This window comes from Xiphophorus hellerii, chromosome 3 (assembly GCF_003331165.1).
Source record: "Xiphophorus hellerii strain 12219 chromosome 3, Xiphophorus_hellerii-4.1, whole genome shotgun sequence".
In the NCBI taxonomy this organism is placed as follows: domain Eukaryota; kingdom Metazoa; phylum Chordata; class Actinopteri; order Cyprinodontiformes; family Poeciliidae; genus Xiphophorus; species Xiphophorus hellerii.
The window spans coordinates 5,668,823-5,691,726 of NC_045674.1; the positions used below are offsets into that span (position 1 = coordinate 5,668,823).

The 22,904-nt window shown below is 36.6% G+C and overlaps 2 protein-coding genes across 2 annotated transcripts in view; both read left to right on the forward strand.

Annotated features, from left to right (window-relative positions):
* Positions 1-4,391: 4,391 nt before the first annotated feature.
* On the forward strand, positions 4,392-7,816 carry sostdc1a (sclerostin domain containing 1a). Its single transcript, XM_032557594.1, has 2 exons — positions 4,392-4,702; positions 6,344-7,816. Exons 1-2 carry the CDS (start codon positions 4,495-4,497, stop codon positions 6,787-6,789), a joined length of 654 nt encoding a protein of 217 aa, XP_032413485.1. The 5' UTR covers positions 4,392-4,494; the 3' UTR covers positions 6,790-7,816.
* A 1,383-nt stretch (positions 7,817-9,199) lies between these two features.
* Positions 9,200-22,904, forward strand: part of crppa (CDP-L-ribitol pyrophosphorylase A) — a 40,623-nt gene continuing 26,918 nt past the window's right edge. The window contains exons 1-5 of the mRNA XM_032557591.1: positions 9,200-9,600; positions 12,402-12,675; positions 16,027-16,176; positions 20,443-20,547; positions 21,289-21,334. Of these exons, the coding sequence (XP_032413482.1) occupies positions 9,350-9,600; positions 12,402-12,675; positions 16,027-16,176; positions 20,443-20,547; positions 21,289-21,334 (826 nt within the window). The 5' untranslated portion in view covers positions 9,200-9,349. The remainder of the gene's footprint in view (positions 9,601-12,401; positions 12,676-16,026; positions 16,177-20,442; positions 20,548-21,288; positions 21,335-22,904) is intronic.

Here is a 22,904-nt window from a genome sequence, read left to right on the forward strand (position 1 = left end):
ATACTGACAGGCTGTGTGTGAAGTTTAACAACAAAGTAAATTCTAATGCAATGAATGTCAGGAGCTAAACTTGTAAAAATGTATTTATAAGTGTTGGTGCATTATTTTCCAGATGATTTCAGAAAACATAGACAGTGGTGGTTGGATCTTGAGTATACTTAAACTCAGCATTTTAGGACCATCTTAGATTGAGATAAGGATGAAAGGACGACATGTATCCATCGTTTGCATGTCCATTCAGGACTTGTTGGTCAAATAGAACAAAAACAAAACATTTACAACAAACGGATTTGTTATACTGACTGCCAAAAAACCGATCTGAGGACACTTTTGAAAAGTGGTTTTAAAGTAATTAACCTTACATTGAGAAACTCACCCAGGTTTCCCCAGGATTTGAATCCCAAGCCCAATTCTTGAGCTTCAGACCCCAAATTTGTTTTGTAAAAAGGAAAAAAAAAGCCTAAAATTTTTAATAAAATGCAGTATTACTGCACTTGTCTTCTCCTTTTTAGGGTTATTTTCCTGACCTGTTCAATCACATCACTTACGTCAGTTTAGTGTTTGTTTTTCTCAATAAAAACCACAAAATGGGTTCTTCTAAATTCTGTCCTTTTTTAACTTGCTTGGCCATAAAATAAACATCCAACATTTCAATGGATCAAAATAGAAATTATTGCAAGAGAAAATAAGTCTAAAGATTTTATTTGAAATCTCTAGACTCTTTCGAACATGACATCGATGATTAACCAAGTGTCATTATGTAGTGGTGTTGTAAAACAGAAATCCAAGGGAAACTTCATGATTTAAAAGAACATAACATTAACATGAGTTTAAATAAAGGTTGAGGTTTTGGTTTGTTTGCTTCTTGTTTGTTTTACGTTGTGTTTGGGTTGGAAACTGTCAGTCAGATCTGGCAACCCTGATCCCAGGCCTTCAGGCTGCAAGTGCCACCAACACTGTCGGTCCTTTGCTGTATTGACTGGTAAATATGGCTGAAATCCATCCATACATCCATCAACAAACAGAAAATACCCTGCAGGTAGAATTTCTTCTTTTCATCAGTAAAACAGCTTTTGTTCAAACATTGTTTTCCATTTTTGTTCAGGTCAAGTGAGACCTTTGATCTTCACTAAGTCGATATTTTGAAGCATAATTGTTGTTGGAACTAAGACTTAGGAAGTGGCAGAGTACAACACAATAGTCTTTATTGTTTTCTATTTTTAAACATTATAATTAGCTGTGTCCTTTCATCTCTTTTGTTAAAACTTTTCTTCCTGTGCATTTTAATTCTTCACCCTCACCCATTTCACTGTAAATGTTTTTGTCTTTTAATGTTTTGCTCCTTTCTGTAATTTTGCCCCTTGTTCCGTCCTTCCTGCAATCCTATTATTCTTCTTTCTTTTATCCTTTTTTACCCAACGGTCCTCTTTCCCTTCAGCAGGATTTAAGATGATAAGATGTTCATGAAATATCTTATCTTATCCAAGTTAATTTTTTTTATTCAACCATTGTAAGTTTCCTTTTGAAAGTCTTTCAGCAGCATCTGTTTTTTCTCTACTCACTTTAACGTTTAGTTATTCCAGTCTTAATCACTAAATGGCTCTACATTTGATAACTTGTTCCTTTAATCTAATCCAATAATATGAAAATCTCATAGGATGTCAAATTAACCAAATATTTGCATACTGTCATGGACTGGAGATTTAGAGTCATGCAGTGATTACTGTTTAGTTTATTCTCTAATTATCAAACAACTATTCCAGTAAAACAACAGTACTTTTAGTCAGAGCATATTTTAATTCATTCTTTTTTGATCAGAGAAGTTGTGGAATTGCCCTTCAGTCTTGGAATAACATTGACATAAAAAGCTATTAAAATAGCATTCATTTTGAGGCCAAAAGAGACATAAAGACCAAAAGTATTTGATTGTTCTTGGATTTTTCATGACATCTTGAAAACAGCAGAAATCACCAGAAACAAGACTGTGTTTGTTTCAGTATCACAGCTGCAGATTTTAACAAAACCACTTCAAATAGAACAAAAACAACAAATTTCCAAGAAATGGATTTGTTATACCAGCTGCCAAAAAAAGAGAGACAGTCTTAGGACACTTTTGGAAAGTCGTTTTGATCTATATCAAAACCTTTGCTGTTGTTTTTTAATAAAAAAGGTTTATCTGTTTGCTCTTTTCATCTGGGATAACCCTTTACTTAGAGAGCTGTGCTGTGAGCAAAACATTAATAACTTTTAGCATATCCAGGTTAAAATGACTGCGTTTAGTTCTTCTAAACACAGCATCAAATCACACAAGCAGGAGTTTTATCTAATCCAGATCATTCTTCTTAGCAGAATAACTATATTATGTGTGTTTAATGACACTGAATAAGTTGCATATAAAAGAAAAAACAGAAATCAGTCAAGAGTTTTTCTCCTGGACACCAAGGCACTTTGCCCAGAGCGCTACTTCATCAGGGGTTCACAGGAGTGTTTGTGAAATATCTACCAGTAGTCACACTACTGTGTTTTCTATTGCTTATTTCTGAATAATATTATTTAGAATATCTGAAATATTTGAGAATAAATGCAGCTTGGAAAGTTAAAATGCCAAGACGCAACATTACTTGATACACTATTGGTTGGCTTTTGCAAGCCAGCCAATCCAGAAGTATTTATTTTCCTTGATGCTGATTGGCTGTAACTCCAAAAGCAGAGATATGGAAGTGTTTAGATGGTTTCCACTGTACGCATTAATGCATTTTAAGGTATATCTGGTGTATATCTACTAAAACAAGCAGTTCAAAGCATTTTTAAAGATGGGTCCCAAGGTTTCAATGTGGAAATAGAGGCAAAGTTTCAATAGTCATCGAAACTATTGAACTGAAACAACCTCTGATATTTCTCTGCAGTCACGATAAGCATAGCTAAGTTACATGCAAGGGTAGGATAAAACATAAGTAGAAAGGTACCACATAATAAAAAGTTGTGTAAAATTGGAGTGCCAAGAGTGAACGCCGGTCCTCACATCAAGAATCAGATCAACTAAAACTGCGCTCAGTAATGCACCAGAGTAATTTTTCATTTCTGCAAGGAAACGGAACAATAAATACAAATCAACTCAAAAAGACGCAGCACAAGAAAACATGAAAGATTTTTAATGTATAGGCCTGCTAGACCATAAAGAGAAATTTAAAACCTGTCTTCTTGCAAATGTTTGTTTAACAAATGGATTGCTTTTGCAATGAAAGACTGTTTTGTCCAATTTTTTGAAAAGACATGGGTGGCGATGCATTCTACCTGAGGGTAACAGTTCAAAGGCAGCAAAGGAGGATGCTTTTGATCAGCTAGAATCCTCTGTGCTTTGTTAAGGGATTTCAATGCATAGATGTGCTTTAAACAGGCAGAGAGATTGAATGGCAAGATTGTACCTTCTCCAAATGTTATTTTCTGTGCTGCTCTTTAAACTGTTGAAGCTAGCCAAATTATGATAAAATGCCGTCTGATTTTGTTCCTTTTTTCTTGATTTTATAGTCTGCAGTTGATATTTTCCAGTGTAGAAGTTACCTGAAGGACCCTAAAAATTCTCACAATTCAAAATAAATTTGGCATTATTTACATGACATTATTTACTTAGGCTTTTGCAATGGTGGATACAATTATAAACAGTTATAAGCAACAGTTAGTTTTGGCCTAAAATGTACATATAAATGTAAGATGTAGAAGAATTTCGTAAAGTTTTGGAAAGGCTTTGCTAAAGTAAGTTGAAACAAATACATTTTTTTTCTTGTGTCTTATTATGTTATTTTATAATCATGTTATTTAAATAAATAAATAATTTTCATTTTGGTTGTTAAAATAGAAACATTTTCACATACCTTTACATTTTGGTTGATCTGATGATGTAATTGTTTAGAGTAGTTTTTTTTTTTACCAAACTGTTTTACTCTTACTTGAGTAATCTCTTGGATGGCTACTTTTACTTTTACTTCAGTAAAAGTTGAAGTAGTACTACTATTACTTGAGTACAACTTTCAGCTACTCTACCCATCACTGCCAAGATGTGGGCTACAGATACACTCCTATAAAAGAAGCCTGAAAGAATAAACTGAATCAAGGCTTGGTTCAAAAAAGTATGTCAAATTTTAAATGTATTTACTAACAGATTTGTTTGTTTTTAAGTTGAACTATTCATGGTTATTTGTGCAAAACAACAACAAATGTTCATGGTGGAAGACAGACCCCTCTTCTTCAGCATACGGGGTGAATTTCAGGTTCTTAAGGCTAAAATAAAACAAGTGGGCGAGGTTTGAGACCAGCGGTGATGCATGGCGACCAATCAGATCCTCCAGAAGCAGACATACCTGAGCAGCTGCCAGAGCGCGAGGCGGTCCGGGTCGCATTTAAAACCTCTCTCCTCGCACTCAGCAGCTCATCCAGCATCAGGACACTTGTCTGCTTCTCTCAGCTTGTCATTTTTTTTTACAAAGAGAAGCAGCCATGCTCCTCCACGCGTCGTGTCGCTCCCTCCTCCTGCTCTGCGCCCTCCTGAGGAGCTGCCAGGCCGTGGAAAATGACGCCACGGAGCGGGTGTTCTCGCACGTGAGCCCCGCTCCGGCCGTGGAGCTGCACAGCAACGCGTCCCTGAACAGCGCGCGCACCGGAGGGCGAGGACAGGGCGGCGGTGCGGCTGCGCAGGAGCGAGGCGGTGAGTGGACAGGAAGGATGCTCTGCTCTTTTACTGCAACTCCTACATTCTGTAATAATGCCTGATTTATATGCACATTGTTAATTAATCTAAATTCGGCGAATAACAATTCTGAGCTCTTGGTTGCTTATTACTTTTGAGTAAAAATATGTTGAAGTAGTGCTACTCTCACTTAACTACAGTTTTTGGCCACTACCGAAATTTAATATTTCGGTAGTGGCCAAAAAACGAAATATTGAATTTAATCAAAGCTTGATACAAAATACCTCGAAGGGTGTACAAACACTTTCAGCCATGTTATGTCACAATATTTGTGCACTTTTCCATCTGAAACAGTAATAAAATGAAATCTTTCTTTCAAAAATGTAAAAGATAAAATGGAAGAAAACAAAGCAATAATAATAATCAAACAAAACAAAACGTTCATATGAAGAGGCCAAAGCTTCTTAAATCATATCCCCGATTGTCTAATTTGTTTTAATACAATCGTTTACATATAAAACGACTATTTTGTTGATTTGGATTTTGTTGTTAACATGAGTGAATTAGTGCCACCATCACTCCTTTAAATATCGGTTATTCAATGTGACAAATGTTATAATTAGGCATGCTAGAAAAAGTTGCAAAAACAATCACATTTGCAGTAACTTTAAAAAAAAAACCTATTGATATTCATATCAGATTACATTAAAAATCAAATATATGCTGCATTTCTGACTGATTTATTTAAATCCTGAGGAAGAAGCAATGTTTTGTTTGAATAAAAGGTCAAAATTAAGCCTAAAAAAACCCAGCTTTACAGAGTAATACAGCAGGTATCTGTGTCTGTTGCTGGTGCCAAAAGATTATTTTTTTTCTCACTAAATCAAAATTTATTTTTGCACCTTTTGTGCAAAACCAAAAACAAATGAGCATGTTCCAGTAGACGTTTGAATATCTAAACATATCTCAATCAGAAGACCAGTAAAATTAAGGTAAACATTAAGCAAAATTAGCATAACAAACAAGAACAATAATAAGAATCTTGTTTTGAAAACTACAGATTTTAGTTTTCTATTTTCACATTGTATAAATGGAATCATAAAAAGACAAACGTCAGTGTATTAGTATACTAGAGATGGCTGCAGTCCAGATGGATGAGGTTTTCTCCCTGCGCCGTTGTTGCCCTGCGGCTCTCCTGGTATGAGACCCTGATGGATGGGGATGTTTGGGGGTGGAGGGAGTGTAAGTAAGAGACAGGAAGACGGAGCTCATCCTGGCTCCATTCATCCAACGCTGTCACAGAGGTGTATGGAGATGCATGAATGGAGCAGGAATTGGGTTACAGCCATGGGGGGGAGGGCAGGGGGGACAGTTTTCATAGCCTGCAGGAGTAAAAGCTGCCTGCCTGCAAAGGTGCATTCCTCCTGCTAATCCATGATTTTCTCTTTTTGTCACCATGCTGTAATTATAATTTAAGGAAGAAAGGTCAAGATGCTACTGTCTTGCATCCTTGTCTTCATGTTTCTTGCCAGAAGCTTCAAATGGATTCCCAGCCAAAGTAATGGGAGAAAACTGGAGTCAGAAATCCTAAAGGGGGAATGCTTGAATTGTTTAAAAATATCTATAGCTGTAAAAATGGTCCTATCTGTTCGCCCACAGATCGGAGTCAGATTGGGTGCAGAGAGTTGAGGTCTACAAAGTACATCTCAGACGGCCACTGCACCAGCGTCAACCCCATCAAGGAGCTGGTGTGCGCAGGCGAGTGTCTCCCAGCTCGGATGCTAGAGAACTGGATCGGCACGTCCCGCGGCAGGAAGTTCTGGGCCCGCCGGAGCAGCAGCCACGACTGGCGCTGCGTCAATGACAAAACCCGCACCCAGCGCATCCAGCTGCAGTGCCAGGACGGCACCACGAGAACGTACAAGATCACCGTGGTGACCTCCTGCAAGTGCAAGAGGTTCTCGAGGCAACACAACGAGTCCGGCGGCAAGTTCGAGGACCAATCCGTGCTGCAGCCGTCAATCCTCCACAGACACAAATCCCAGAGCAAGAAGAGGCTGGGCAAGACCCGGCTGAGGGAGAACTGGCATGAGACCGAATCCTAAAATCTGCAACATCTTCAGATTGACTCTAAAAATAATCCTCGGGAGGTTTCTCCTTTTGACCTTTGGAAGTTGTGGATTATCTTTCTGTGATTTTCATCTGACTCATGCAAAGTCAGGTAGCTAATTTGGAGACTTCAAAGTGGATTCCCAAAGATTTTTGATTTAAAAAATGTGAACAAAAGTGGATTGTACAGTCTGGAGAGTTCCATGTAGTAGAACACATTATCCCATATGGGCTATGCATATTCTATGGAGATCTGCATCAAACTAGTGGGAAAACACCCATACGTCTTTAAAACATTAACTGTAAATAACTGTACATATATGAAATCCATACTCACATTTTGAAATATGGCTGTGTTTATAAGATTTTACTCTGTAAGAAATATGATGTTTGATGTAATATATTTTTTGTCGCAATATATCTGGTGAATTCATTTGTTTAGCATCTGCAAAAACTTCACTCTTGTCTTTACTTTGTGCAAAATAAATCCAACAATTGATCACATGTTGTTTCATATTGTTAAAAGCTTTAAAGCCTTATGTAGACATGAGACCTTACACCCTAACACATTGTACAAACTGTTAGATGAAATCAATTTAATCAAGATTTCAACCAACAGTTTGTACAATTATTGTCTTAAAAAAGCAGCCCCTCCTTCAGTGCCAATGCCATTTATTTGGAAAGACATCAGCAATGGGTCTAGTGAAGCAACTGTGGTTGTCCATCAATCTGAAAAAATTTCTAATGTCCAAACAACTTTAAATTCATCTTTCTACAATGAGTTTCAGTGCAAAGCATTCAAGACACTTGTCTTGGTGAGGTTCTTTGCTAAGTGGGAGAGCTTAAGTATCTTGGTGTTTTGTTCAAAAATTAGGGAAAAATGGAGCAAGAGATTAATAGGCAAATTGGTGTATTTTGACATTCACTCTAAAGTTAATAGTTAAGAAACTCAAAAAGCTTAATATACGCCTTTTATGGCCTCAACATATTCATCAACAGTGATGAATATTTAGAGAAAAACTGTCAGGAGAAAGAAAGTGACAACAAGATTGAATCTGAATGAACCACAAAACATCTGGAACAATGGATAAAAACAAAATGCATGAGCACAATGCACAGCAACGTGTTTAGCTAAAATCAAAGTCAGGAAATCAGCACAAACACCAGATATCAGCTGTCAGGCCTGAAACAGATGGGTGATGATATGGGTTTGTCTTCCAGCCGCAAAACATGGACGCCTTGCAGTCATTAAGCCAACCATGTCCTCTTCTGTTTATCAAAGTATTCCAGAGTCAAATGTGAAGCTATCTGTCCAACAGCTGAAGCCCACACTGGGTCATCAACAGGACATTGTTTCAACACACAGCAGCATATCTACAACAGATGACTGAAAAATGGAAACAATGTGTTGCAATATCGCTGATTTAACCGGATTGAAATACTGTAGCTGGACCACACAGAAGCTTTAGCAAAAGTTTTAAGAGTTTTAGCAACCCAAGGTGTTCTCTGTTTTTCTATTTTGTGCAATACCTCTGTTTACCATTTTATTTTTATTTTTTATATCAATGTACAAACAATAAAATCAATGAGACTGTAAAAAAATAAGTGGCTAAATAATGCTTGTGTGGAATCTGATGTACATTTGAGATTTAAATAGTTTTAATTATGGTTGATCATATTTAATATGTTCTGACTCAAAATAGAAATTTACTGTCAACATAAACAATAAAACTTAGTGCATTAAGCAAATTCTGATATATTTTTGTTGGATTTTGTCTTGCAAAAACCACTGGAAATTTGCTACTTAAAATATCTATTTGGAGATACTGTATTTGGTGCACTGGGGGAACAGCTGCAGATTTGCTGATAAATATCTGTCAAGTTGAATTGATAAACCGGGATAAGATTTTCAAAGTAAAGTAAAGTAAAGTAAAGTAAAGTAAAGTAACTTCAGGCACTATATAAATTCCCAGAATCAAAGTCTCTAATTGCAATACATTTATCAATTTAATTAGCCATAAAAAAAAAAAATAAAAAAAAAAAATAATAATAATAATAATAATAATAATCTTTCCCAATAGTTACTTTTCTGAATTAACTATGGGTAGAGAGCTCAAAAATGATTAACTGTCATACATTTTCTAAAATTTTTCTTTTTTTTTTTTTTTTTTACAGTTAGTTTAGTTTAGCTTGTTTGTTTGTTTGTTTGTCTGTCTTTGTCTTTTGCTTTGGTCATTTTTTGCTAACGTACATTCAAATACATTCAATTTGCCAATATTATCCACAAATAATTAAAATAAATGTAATCGTTTCATATAATCTATGCTTAAATATTCTCCGTTATTCAGGCCTTTAATCTGAAATGCACATTGCCTTATTTTGAAAGGATAGAGCGGAAGTACTACCATTGCAGCGTTAGCTTCACGTTGCGGTTATATCCGCCGCTTCTCCATCCATGCCGCCTCAGTGACAGACATCCTGCCCGTCGGTCAGGAATGAACAGATTTTTGGAGAAACCTCCTTTGACGCCTCTTTTACACCTCCCACCGTAAACAGATGGAGGTCAGTCCCGTTTATATGCAGAGTGATGACAGTGAACAGGACAGGCCCGCTTATCCCCGGCTTTTCCCAACAGGCGAAGCCCGGAAGAGCGACCACCTTAAGGCGGGACTCTGCGTGGACTTCCCGGTGTCGGTGGTTCTTCCGGCCGGCGGCACCGGAGAGAGAACCGGACTGCAGACACCAAAACAGTTCTGTCCGTGTCTGGGTAGACCGCTCATAAGCTACACTGTAGAGTCCTTTGAGAGGTAGGAAAATAAACTACGATAAATCCCTTTCTTACCTCTTTGACAGGGATGGTTTTACTAGATGTAGGGCACAGGGGCTAAATAAATGTTCCACCCCCAACATCTCAAACTTCTTTTATTATTTTCTGCAACCATTCACAAATCAATCAGAATCCATAATTTCCTAATTCCATAAGGAATTAGGAAAATTATTCAGACCAAATATACAAATCCTTTGTCTTTCCAAAATCAAAATATCTTCTTTTCTTTTCCCAGCAGCTACTGGTGATACAGAGAGAATATATTAAAATGCCACTGAAAGTATCAGGAAAAAAAGGTCCATTCCATCCATCTTGTCTGGGTATCGCAATAAAATTAATGAGCACAGAGAACTGATGATCAAGATTATGGTGATTGAGATTTATTAAAATTCTGTTTTTCCAATTGGTAGATGCACCATAGATGCAAGTAGGTTCTGCAGACACCAACAGGCTTTAGTGTGTTCTTGATGACAAGAACAAAGTTAAGAATCATTGTTGTGTTAAACTGAAGTCACCTAAAGATAGAAAATGTATGAAGTTATTTGAAAAGAAACTCTTCTGACAACGTTTTGGGAATTACAGCTTATATTTGTTTATTCAAGTACAAAGCAACCTGTCTTCTCAAATGAGCAGTACCAGTATCATATACCTTCATTCAGAAGTTAGAAAATAAAAAATGAGTTTAAAAAAAAGGCATGTGTTGACCAGCCGATATTTTGAGTTGTCAGGATAAAATTGCTACAGCAACCAGAATATAAAATAGTGCGTGTATTTGGTTGAAACCTTGAGCTGAAAGTTTGGAGTCAATCATTTTTAAAGCCTGCTTAAACATAAAAAAATAACAGAGTTGCAAACTACTAGACAGGTGGCCAATTCTGGTTTAAAACAAGTAAAAATAACAAATAATTTTGATGTTAGATAACAAACGTGCAGAAAATACTTCAATGTAATAACAATAGCAGCTACAAGATTGCAGTTTTCTACCAGAACCCACTCAGATTTTTATTATTAACGATCTCAACATAAATAGACTGTGTTATGAGAAATTTCCAGTATTTTCTGATCGGACTTTGAAGTTTTTTCCCCCTCACATCCTGGCATGTTTAACCATGGCATTGTTAGGCTTGTCAGGAAGTACTCCAGGGTGTGTGTTTGCATGGAAGGAGTTTGTTTTATTCAAGGATTACCTTTTACAAGAAACGTAAGTGGCTTGTTTTGTGTGTTTCAGGATGCTTTGATCCTGCCTTGGCTGAAGTGTCCTGTTTTGGATGGCTTTTATTAATCACATAACTGCTGTGGGAGAATACCTTGATTAAAGCAGAACATAGTGTTATAAACGAAACAAAAGCAAAGGGTTGTTGTTTGAAGGAAATTTAGCAGTGGTTCCGCCTAAAGTAATTTAAAAAACATCAACATTGTAAATTAAACAGCCAATGTAGATTGATTTAAAGTAAGAAAACAACTCTATTTTGGAAATGCTATTTTTTTTATTACAGTTTGCTGGTGGAATATTTGAGTTTTTGTCTTTGGCAGACAGGCGGTCATATTTTCAACAGATTTCAGGCTCCATGATGGGGAAATGAAACAGAGGATGTTTACATTACATCTCAATCCCTGCCTGGTGATAAAAACTATTAAAGCAACAACTGCTGTTGATCAGATGAGTCCTATTTACCTGTTGATTGTTGCTTACTTGTCATTAAGCGAGTTAAAGGAAAGAGGCATTATAAAATTGATTCAGTGGTCATAGGGAGAGGTTTTCTGAGGAGAAAAGTCAGGATCACGGTGAAATGATGGCGTTAAAAAACCCAATCTGAACCCTAAGTGTCCGCAGAGTTTTATTTGTGACTCAGTTTTCATATGAATGTAGTATAGTTTATAGATGATGGAACAGATCAGATCCAGTATCTGATCAGAGGCCACCAATCCATCCTAGAGTTCATATTTTGGCTGCACAGTTTGTCCAGGCCATTTGCGACCCTTGGACTGATTTTTTTGCGTCCCCTGACTGAGCAATTTAGGAATGATACAATTTGAACCTCCCAGACACAAATGATTGATTTAAATTAAGCCTTTTTATTTTTAATTGGTGCAAAATGGTCATAACTTAAATTTGTCCTACTATTGGAAATACTGGCTACAATGAAAGTAATACATTTGTACATTTTTCAGGCTCATTTTACAGACTTTTTAATATTTATTTTCCAAATTTAGCACTTTAATACTCTATAATTTATTTTCTGGTGAGTAAAACTGCCCTTGAGCCAAACGAAATGTAAGTTTGTTCTGTGTACACTGTAAGAAATAGAAGTGAAACTCAAAGTGTTTGTCTTTAAATAACCAGGATTTTTATTTTCTCCTGCAAGCTCCACATCTCTCCTGTGACTTTTACTCAACATTTTCATTAATTTATTAGAATTTGCTAAATGTAAGATGTGTTTTCAAAGAAAAAAATTATTTTTCAGAATTTACCTATTTTTTTTTAGTTCAGACCTAAAAAATTGAAGACTGGATGCTTTTCCTTTAGTGAGGAATAAAAAAAAATCTGATTACTTTATTTATTTAATTATATTAATGTGGCTTAGTTTTTTGTTCAGAAGGAAAAAACAAATTTTTCTGGCCCGCAAGTTCTTCTGATTTATTGATTTTTGTCCCACATGACAAAAAGTTTGGACACCCCTGCTGTAGGAAATTGCAGTTACTCAGATCCAGCTGCTGTGTAGCTGGATTTGTTCTGACTGTGCCTACTTCTATCCTTTTTCATTTGCTTCATTCTTGAAGGGTGTCATGGATCCAAACCGTTGTGGTTGTTGTTGCGAAGGAAAACATTGGCTTGATGATGGACATCATCCAACGGTTCCAGCACAAGAAGGTCCTAGTGGTACCCGGCGGCTCAACTCGTCACAGGTCCATCTGCAATGGAGTCGCAGCTCTGGGGGAGCAGCGGAGGCCGGCGGCCCACAAACCCAAGGTGGTCATCATACACGACGCTGTCCGCCCGTTTGTGGACGAGGACTTCCTGCACAAGATAGCGATGGCTGCCAAGGAGCAAGGAGTGAGTGCAGAAAAAGCTAATTTAATAAATACAGACTTAGGGATGGGTATTTATTGTATTGCTGATGACTTATTATAAAAAATTTATTACCATGATAAGATTTTGATTTATCATTGTCACAATAAATTCCATTTAATGATGTTTAAAAACCCCTAGAACTGTTCATATTGTCAGGATTATTATAAATGTGCATAAATAATTCATGTAGAAATCTGAAAAAAGGATAAAACTTTAAGTTCATGTCCCCCACCGCTATACAGATTAAATTAGGAGGAAAATAAAAAAATTTAATAAGATTTCATCCACCCATCCATCTGAATGGACCTAATTTGAGATGCCCTGTGTTTATTGGAAGCTTGGATTTATTAGTCAAATGATTGTTCTGTATTCAAGACTCAGCAAATGGAAAACCGATGAAGTCAGTAAATTAAATTTTTCCAAGGGACAAACAGTGCAGAGACTCAATGTAATCCCTGTTCAAATGGAGAAACAACCCTGAAAGCCACTCTGTCGTCCTCACGCTTGGAGAGAGCGGCGTAAGCTAAATTAAATCCTGACTAGAGCTCAAACTTCATTTACCATTGAGCCTTGAGCTGAAAACCAGAAAGGGTCAATCGCAGAAACAAGTGGAAACAAATCTGCAGTGATTAGCTGTCCCAGATTCAGATATTAAATGGGAAAGCAGGGTGTAAGCACATCTTTAAAGTCTTAAAATGTCTTAAATCCATTTTAAAAAGTAAGTTGGCCTTAGATACATTAATCACAGGTCTTAAATTTTGGCTGTAGGTTCTATTTATTTTTTTCACTTTTGTCTTGTTGGACTTTTTGGTCAGACACAAGTTTGAATTGCACACAGACATTTTCATTGCATTCTGCGACTCAAGACATTTGAGGCTACCAGTAACCAGATGCTAATATGTACACCCTTGCTAGCTAACTAGGAAACTAGCTAGGTTTTTGCGTCTCTGATGGCGAAGTTCTAATTTTGTATTACCAACCTGGAGCATTATGGCAATTTACTGATTTTCTGTTATAAATTCCTATCATGACACATTTCTTAAATTTCTTAAAAATGTCTTAAAAGTGTTCATTTGAGTTTGTGAAACCTGCAGAAACCCTGGGACTTGAGCCTAATCTTTTACCTGTTTTTGTAAACATAAACAAACCAATCACAAAACCACTCCATAGCAGACTGAAAGAGCTGAAAGAAAACAAACAGGTTTCATGATTCTAGCTCATTTGAACTAGATTAATGCATCATTTCATGATGACAAAACATTTAGATATATGGATGATTTATAGTTAAAGCTCAACATGATGCAGGATCCTGTTGAAAGGAGCTCATACAGGTTATTAAAAGAACATTCACAGATCCCGGCATTTCTGATGTGTCTGAGCTTTGAGGTGAACTTCCACAGCAGGCGGTCTGGTCCTTATTATCTCAGCAGCAAATAACCTCTTGAGCCCTTCTTTGGTAAAAGAAGCAGATTAATTTCTATCTCAAAAGCATGTAGAACCCTTTGAACATAGTTGCCTTCCCTTTACCTACCATGCATCCACAAAGCTAGACCAGATATGTTTCATTAGAAGCAGGGCATGCACATTTGCTATTTTGTTATAAATCATTATATAACTAGTGCCGTAAGTCAACTATGTCATCTAGTAACTATTTTAATATTTTTTCTTGCGTTTTCAATCAGACCACCCTTCTGTGGATTTTAATTTTATGAAACTACATCTCAGTGATCCTCTGAGCTGCATTTAAGAGCCTTCATAAACTTATTGGAAGTGCAGTTCCCTCACATTGGAGCAATCCGGTTTTATTACTAGGATTTGCAGCAATGTGTTGTGAAGAATCACAGCCTGGTTGATGCGTTTTGTCAAAATCCTGTAGCAAAAAGATAATTTTAAACCAACTAATGAAAACTTAAAATATAGAGTTGCTAAAATCTCCTCATCTGTGTTTTCTTCAGCTTCTCCATAAATGGCAGCACTAATCGTAGTTGTGATGTAACGTTAAACCAATTACAACTTGAACTCTCACTCCGTCTGAGCCTTATTTTATTTTTCTAAAAGCACAAAATCTTACCAAGTATTTTTGGTTTAGCTTCTGGTGCAAATGTCTTAGTACATTTGAAATAAGACAAAATTAACTTAAAAATAACTTTTGAGCAAGATACAGAGGCTTGTTTTAAGTAAATAATTCCTTAATGTTGATGAAAAAGTACTAGTTCCATTGGCAGATTATTTCACTTATAACAAGACATTATTCCTATGTTATAGGTTAATTTATCTGCCAATGGAACAAGTATTTTTTCATCAATATTTAGGAGTTGTTTATTTGAAACAAGTGGCTAAATCTTGCTGAAAAGTTACTTTTAACTTAGTTTGTCTAATTTCAAGTGTGCTAAGATATTTGCACTAGGAACTAGACCAAAAATATTTGGTAAGAGTTTTTGCTTTTGCAGAGAGATGATAAAGCTTCAGCTTCTACTGCATGTTATAATCAGTGATGTCAGTAACGCAATACAATGCAAGACAATACTGGAACACACAAAAACACACACGAATCACTAACGTTTTTTTTGTACTGTTGTAACCATTAAAAAAATTCCTCTTCAGTTCAACCTTATAAGTGGAGACACATTGTTGATGTTACTATTATAAAATAACTTGCAATTAAGCTTTGGCAAAGATCAATGTGATTGAGCGTGCTGTTGTGGCGTAGGGGATAGCGCGACCCATGTTTGAAGGCCTTGAGTCCTTGACTCGGCCGTCGCTGGTTCGATTCCCGGACCAGGCGACATTTGCCGCATGTCTTCCCCCTCCCTTTCCTGTCAGCCTACTTTCATATAAGGGACACTAGAGCCCACAAAAGACCCCCTGGAGGGGTAAAAAAAAAAAGATCATTGTAATTTTCACAGCGTTGTTGTTAGCAGCTGCTGAAAGTAACTAAAAAAGTTACTCTTAATGTTACTTAGTTACTTTCCAAATCAAGTAGTCAGTAATCTAACTAAGTTACTTTTTCAAGGAGTAATCAGTAATTCGATTAAAGTTACTTTTTCAAAGTAACTATGCCATCACTGGTTATAATCTAGTAAAAGTGTTTACTAACGCCAGTCAATCACCTCAAAACTCACTGCTTACTGTTCCTGTCTGCTGACAATTGGGTTCAGCAACCCAAATTTACGTGGCACAGATTTGTTTTTGTGTATTATACATAGCAGGGAACTTGCATGTGTCTAATTTTGCCTCTTACAAATATTTTGGTGAACATTATTTCTCTCTAAACGCATTCTTGACTTAATGTTTCATAATAAATTTCAGATCCTAATGTCTTTTTCCACACAGGCAGCTGGAGCTATCAGACCACTTGTTTCCACTGTGATCGCCACAACGTCGGAGGGATACCTGGATCATTCGTTAGAGCGAGCCAAGTACAGGGCTAGCGAAATGCCTCAGGGGTTCACATATGATGTCATCTCTGAGGCCTACAAGAAGGTGAGGGCGACTTTCTAAGTTACTGGGGTTTGATTCTTCTTTATTTTTAGTAGCTTTTTCTTGATCTGGAAATGTAGAAATTGTGGGACAAACCTTTCTGTATGATTACCATTATGACAGATCGTGAAAATTGTTACATTACAGTTCAATTTGCCAAAAGCTACAGAGTTTCAGTGTAGAGCCAATTTTACAAGAAAATAAAATCTTCTTACTGTCTTCTGTTGGAGCTCAGGGCAACATTTGACTGTTGACTGTGATATATTGCTGAAATGACTGGAGAGCTGAGTCAGACTCTGGTAGCGTACTGAACTGGTTCAAGTCTTACTTAAAAAAACATTGTTGTCTTAATGTCAATAGTAACTTTTCATCGGAGTGAACAGAAGTTACATGCAGTGTATGATTGTTATAAACAATTATTTTAGTAATTGAGTATTCTAATAACTAATTGAATAAAAAACTTGATAAAGTAAATTATTGGTAAATCCTACCATAACAGCAGCGACGTTTCCCCCAGAATCCGGTGGTTGGATGCTAGTGCAGTCATTCGTCCAGCGGCCCGTCGTGTTTTCGAGTTAAAAAATGTCTAAAGTTGACAGGAAATTTGAAAATATTACTTGATAATTATGTGTTACTCAAAGATTGGAAGATTAACACCTGAACAACAACTATAAAGTCTTGAAAAATGCAAACATTTTAAAAAGATTAAAATAAATAAAGCCTGGTGGCCCACCAGGCTTATAATGCATTGGGGGAAATGCTGAGCAGTATTAATGTCTTATATCAACATTGGCCCAATTTTTCATATTGTTCCGATGTCACTGGCCAGTTCTTTTTCTGATGCACCTGGAAAACAAATCACACACTAAACATTTGGGCACCCACAGACTCATCTGCAGGACAAAAATGGAACAAAAATCCCCTTTTGAAAGATAACAAACCCTTAAATTACCCTTAACCTTTAGGTTGGCTCGTCTCAACAGCTGAGTGCAGTTTTATATGTCTACCTGCATAGAAGAGAGAATTTAGATGGATTTGTGCAGGATCCCCTCAGAAAGCAAAGGCTTTGTGTCCTTAGACCTCGGCAATCAAACTGAAACTAAAGATGCAGAAGTGGACCGTATTTATTTTTCAGACATTTGGAGTTTGCGATTTCAGCCTTGATTTCTGCTTTGAAAGAGGCAGCAAACTTTTAGCTCACAGCTGGAGTATGTCTTTAGCTGGAGCGCCATTTGTCTGAAGTTATTTTTACTCCTGGCACGCACAGATCTGCAGATCGCTTTGAAAGCTCCATTGGCTTCAACATTTTTAAGAAAATGAGCTCACTCTGGTGGTGCAGTGTCACAGATAGTCAGGTTGCAGAAAGACACACTGTCGGCTCTGACTGCGTGCCCCTCTGCTCCTTCTCCACCTTAAAAAGATTCGAATGTCTAAGGTGTCTCTCAGGTTAAGACTGTAGGACATACTCATGACAAATCTCAGAGCGCGTCAGATTTGGAGCTTGACATCCATTCAGAGCTGAAGAACTGAGGGGTGAAAAGACAAAAGGAGGGACACTTTATCCAGTATTTTGGGAGGGCTTTTGTATTTAGAGAAAATGCTAAAGGTTAAATTACCTCAACACAGAGACCATGTTTTTCTCCTCTACAGTTACACAGACGCTGAAGGAAAAGGACCATTTATTATCTATTTTATCACTCAAATATTATTGAACATTAGTTTAAACTCAACAAAATACCAGCCTACTCACTGACTCACAATACATTAAATCAGGGTCCAAAGTGCAGGTTGGTTGATGCAGATGGACACTTTTTCAAAAATCTTTTTAATAAATAAATAACATCTAATTAAAAAAAAAAAAGCATTAGGTACCAAAAACTGATTCCCATTTCTTTATGAGATTTTTGCATTTATCTAAATAAATGCAAGTGTTTATAAAACACATTCCAGTAACTGGAACCAGTTTCTTAAACTGGTTCCAGTTACTTAACTGGAACCAGTTAAGTAACTGGAACCAGTTACTTAAAACTGGTTCCAGTTACTTAAACTGGAACCAGTTAAGTAACTGGAACCAGTTACTTAACTGGTTCCAGTTACTGGAATGTGTTTTATAAACATTCCAGATTATAAAACACAAATCTTAGAATCAACGCACAAAATGTAAAACCTGTGAGTGTTTTTGTATCTGCACATCCATTTTCTACAAACATCTGACCATTTCCTTCATTTGAATAAAATTTTTATTGTTTAGATTATTATTGATCAGCTAAAATAATAATAAAAAAACAACACACCAAACACTTGTTTTAAAATATTATACGTAAAACAACATGCAGTTTTTGCGGCTCCAGTACCTTTCGAATTGTTCATTTTAATATAACTGAAATTGTTTCGATTATTATTGAGCAGCTAAAACAAAAAATAAAAAAACTAAATAAATTTAAAAAACGCACCAATAGTTTGTTTTAAAAATGTTATAAAAAATATAGTTCAATGACTTTGGCCCTCATGGTAAAAAGTTTTTACACAACTGCATTAAATACTTCCTTCATCGAGTTGTACACACAATGCCTTGCAAAAGTACAAGTACCCATTATACTTTCTTCATATTTAGTCGCGTTAAAACTTCAGGCATCAGTGTATCTTAGTTGGGTTTTCTGCAGTATATGAAAACCAAAGTGCATAATTGTGAATTAGAAGGATGCATTTGTAATCGTCAATACTTAACGTTTCACTGCAATTACAGCTGCGAGTCTTTTGGTATATGTTTCAATTTCCATATCTAGATGCTGAATTTTTATTTTCAAAGCTTACCACAGATTCTCATTCGGATTTAGGAATGGATTTCTTTTATTTGTTTATTTTTATTTACCCTTTAGTTAACCTGACATTAAGGTTAACTTTTTTTTTTTGGGAAGATCTGACCAGGAAGTAACCAGGTGGAAGATTTAATCTAAAAGTTTCACATTGTAAAAATGTTAAAGTTATCGTGGTTCAGGTGCAGGAATAGCAGTGTAACTTTTAAAGAAATCTTAAAAGTTTAAGAAATCTTTAAATGAGCCTAAAATCTCCCACAGAGACCAAACATTAAGTTTGTGTAGCCCCTCTACTCCTCTATTTGGTAGAAAACGCAGTTTGGCCAAATTTATGGAAACTTAACCTTCTGAGAAGCCAAGTTGAAAATTACAGTGAAAACAAGCAGAGCTGCACAAGTTCAGAAAAACATGGACTTGCAGTTCTTTTGCTGAAACATTTGATTATATCAATTACATCACTTTTTGTGACTCTTTCTTTTTTTTTTCTCATTTTCCTTCATCACATTTTCACCACCACTTTTATCAGCTTCAGGATCAGAGTTATGCTGATCTTGCTTGCAAGAAGCTTGGAACATAATATCCTACCAAATACTCCTGTTTTTAGTGATTGCAGTGTTACCTCTGAATTCATCGGTGACATGAAGTAATTACTTAATTTCCTCACTTTTTACTGTATTTTTGTAGCTTATATACAGTATGTACTTCAGGTTAAATGTACACACATATTTGTTCTGCTGAATGACAGAGACAAGGAGCCACAGCATCACTTAAGATTATCATCCTATATCGTTTAAATTATGTGGTTAAAAAGACCTTAATTAAAAACAGTCTTGGACATTTTCAGTGTTAAATCTGAAAGATAAGAGAGCTGCTGCTTTAAGGCCAAGAAGAATTCATCGGCCAAAGAAAATGGAGCTTTATGATGTGAAAAATGTGGTGACAGCAGCGTCATGTTCTGAGCATTTTCTTTGAGAGCCCTGCCACTGATCACTTTGGAGACAAATAAATCAAATGGAAAAGATTATTGTGAAGTTTACGATGTAGCATACAGAGCAGAAAAGTTAAAAGTTTACCAACAAAATTCAAAAATTGGTTAAAAGGTTTGTGAAGATTTTGATGTTAAGTATTATTAAAGCTGAATCAAATTTTTTAGTGGATAAAAAGAGGTTTTACTCACCAAACATTTTCAGGTTGATTTATGCTGCAACTCAAGCATTGTAACAATCCTTAGGACATTAGGGTGTCTAATTAAGCCAAAGAATTTACAAACACTTACAAAATTTGCCGTCTAGGTTTTGCCGTGAACCGTTTTTATCTTTTCTGCCAAGCTCTTCTCATACTTTAGAACCATTACTCCTGTAAAGAAGTACTTTATAAGAATTAAGACACATATTTTGTTGTTGACAATAATTTCTCTGTCATAAATTACACCGTCCATATGACCCCTCCGCAGTGCACCGAGTCAGACTTTGAGTTCGGTACCGAGTGTCTCCATCTTGCTCTGCAGTACTGTGGCACCAACGCCAAACTCATCGATGGTCCGCCAACCTTGTGGAAGGTGAGCGTAAAAACGACCTGCTTTGGGATGGTACTGATCCGTTAAGTAAGATTTTGCACTGTTTAATGAACAGAAATAAAGGTTTTTGAATTTTTACTTTGGAAAAAGTCGAAACACGGACCATGCTTTGTAAAAACGTCTTTATATGCTGAAACATGACAGTTTCCAGTTTCCCGGGAACTGACTCAGTTACACCGGTTCTGTCTGGAGCAAATTTCCAGCAAACTGTGATGAGAAAATTATGAAACAAAATCCACAAAATTTGATCCAAAAGGCAATCTTTGCAAAAACTAAAAACAATGTTTGAAAACGTCTGTGAATCTATGTGCAATTCTATAAAAAAAAAAAAAGACCTCCCTTCTAATTTTGGCATTTGGTGAATAGAAATAATTCTCAATTTAACAATCTCAATTTAACAAAAACAAATCAGATATCATTTAAAAATATATTTATTCTTTAGCACTTGAACCATACTTGACTTGTACTTAAAGAATCTGAATCTGTGTGTGGGACCATTCATCGGAGTAAAAGGGGATTTTAATGATTTACAATTGTTTGATTTATCGCCTTTATCAGCTCAGGTTTAAGCTTCTGTAGCTTAGAGGCAACATTCCACCCTTGTGAGGGTTTTAGGACAAATATCTCAAAATCTGAGAAAATAATTTGAAAATATTTCTGCATGGATGTGCGTGAGTAAACTACTTTTGTTTCTACTTTGACTAAGCAACTGTTGTCCATCAGGTGACCTATAAACGGGATTTGGCTGCTGCAGAGTCCATCATCAAAGGTCAGTTTCCGTCCTCGTAACCTTTCTTTTTACACGGCCTGTTAAGTTCGCCCAGAAAGTATTCACCGTGCTTCACTTTTTCCACATTATTTGTTACAGTGTCATTCAAGATCTCTTTCCACAAAATTGTGCACCCAAATACCTCATTATGACAATGTGGAAAACCTTTGGGGATTTTTGCAAAAAAAAAGAGGAGACAAAGAAATTTGCCTAATACTTTTAATACAATTACAGCCTCATCTTTTTCAAAGTGATGCCACCAGATTAGCTTTGCAGTTCTTCTCAAGCTCCATCAGGTTGCATGGAAGATCTCTTCTGAAATGTTCACTTGCATTCAGGTCTGGACTCTGGCTTTGGCACTCTAGGACATTCTCAGAGTGGTTCTGATCATCTGTTGTCCTGCTGACAAATGAATCGTCGCCTGAGTCTGAGGTCAAGAGCGCCCTGGGGCAGGTTTCTATACAGGTCAGGATGTCTCTGAACATTGCTGCATTCATCTTTCCCTCTGTCCGGACAATTCCTGATGCTCCAAAAAGTCCCCATAACACGATGCTGGCACCACCATGCTTCGCTGACCGTCCCTGGTTCCTCCAAACATGACTCCCGGTACACACACCAGAGATTTCGATCTGTCTCATCACACCAGAATCTTATGTCTCGTGGCTTTAGAGTCAGGCACCTTTTATTAAGGATTGGCCGACCAGTTATAGGAAGTGTCCTGGTGGTTTCAAGCTTCTTTCATTTACAAATAATGGAGGCCACTGAGGTCACTGGGACCGCAGAAATGTTTCTGCATTTGGCTCTCAAGACAATCCTGTCTCAGTGGTCTAAAGACAATTCCTTCAATACCAAGCTTGGTTATTGCAAGCTTGATATTAACTCTGGGACCTTATATAGACAAGTGGGTGTCTTTCCAAATGCCTCTAAAAACAGACCAATGGATTAAAAAAATCCACCCAGACAGTTTTTAACAAATTGATGTTTTTTTGGTGTCTGGAAAACAAACCTCAGTATTTTCAAGGCACATTTGACTGGCTCTGCGCTGTTACCTAGCAACCCTAGCCATGCTGAGCACCGTTACCTAGCAACCTAAATGGAGCGCCATCACTCTTTGTCAGATGGTTTCCCTGCTGTATGCGTTGTGCAATGGCTGCTGGAAAAGACAGGTTTTAGTTGTTGACTTACCATCCAGAAACCACTTGCTGTATTATTGTTGATTTTGCAGGAGGCTCTCATTCTGCTTTTCAAAGATGTACAGTTGTATAATTGCACATCTGTTTGCAGGCGTTTTTATGTGTGAGTGTAAATGTTAAGTTGGGGGGTGTGGCCAGTAGCAGCCTATTTGGATTTAATGTGACAAGAGACCCTAAAACAGCTGAAAATAGATAGAACTGCCCACCAAAAAAAGAGATTGAAAAAAAATGAATTAATTAGCAAAAAATCTCAAGAAAATTTCCACATTGTCATAATGAGGTATTTGTGTTGCAGTTTGTAATAAGGCTGTAACATAAAATATGGAAAAATTGAAGCACTGTTGATACTTTCCGGATGTACTGTGTGTGTCGTTCAG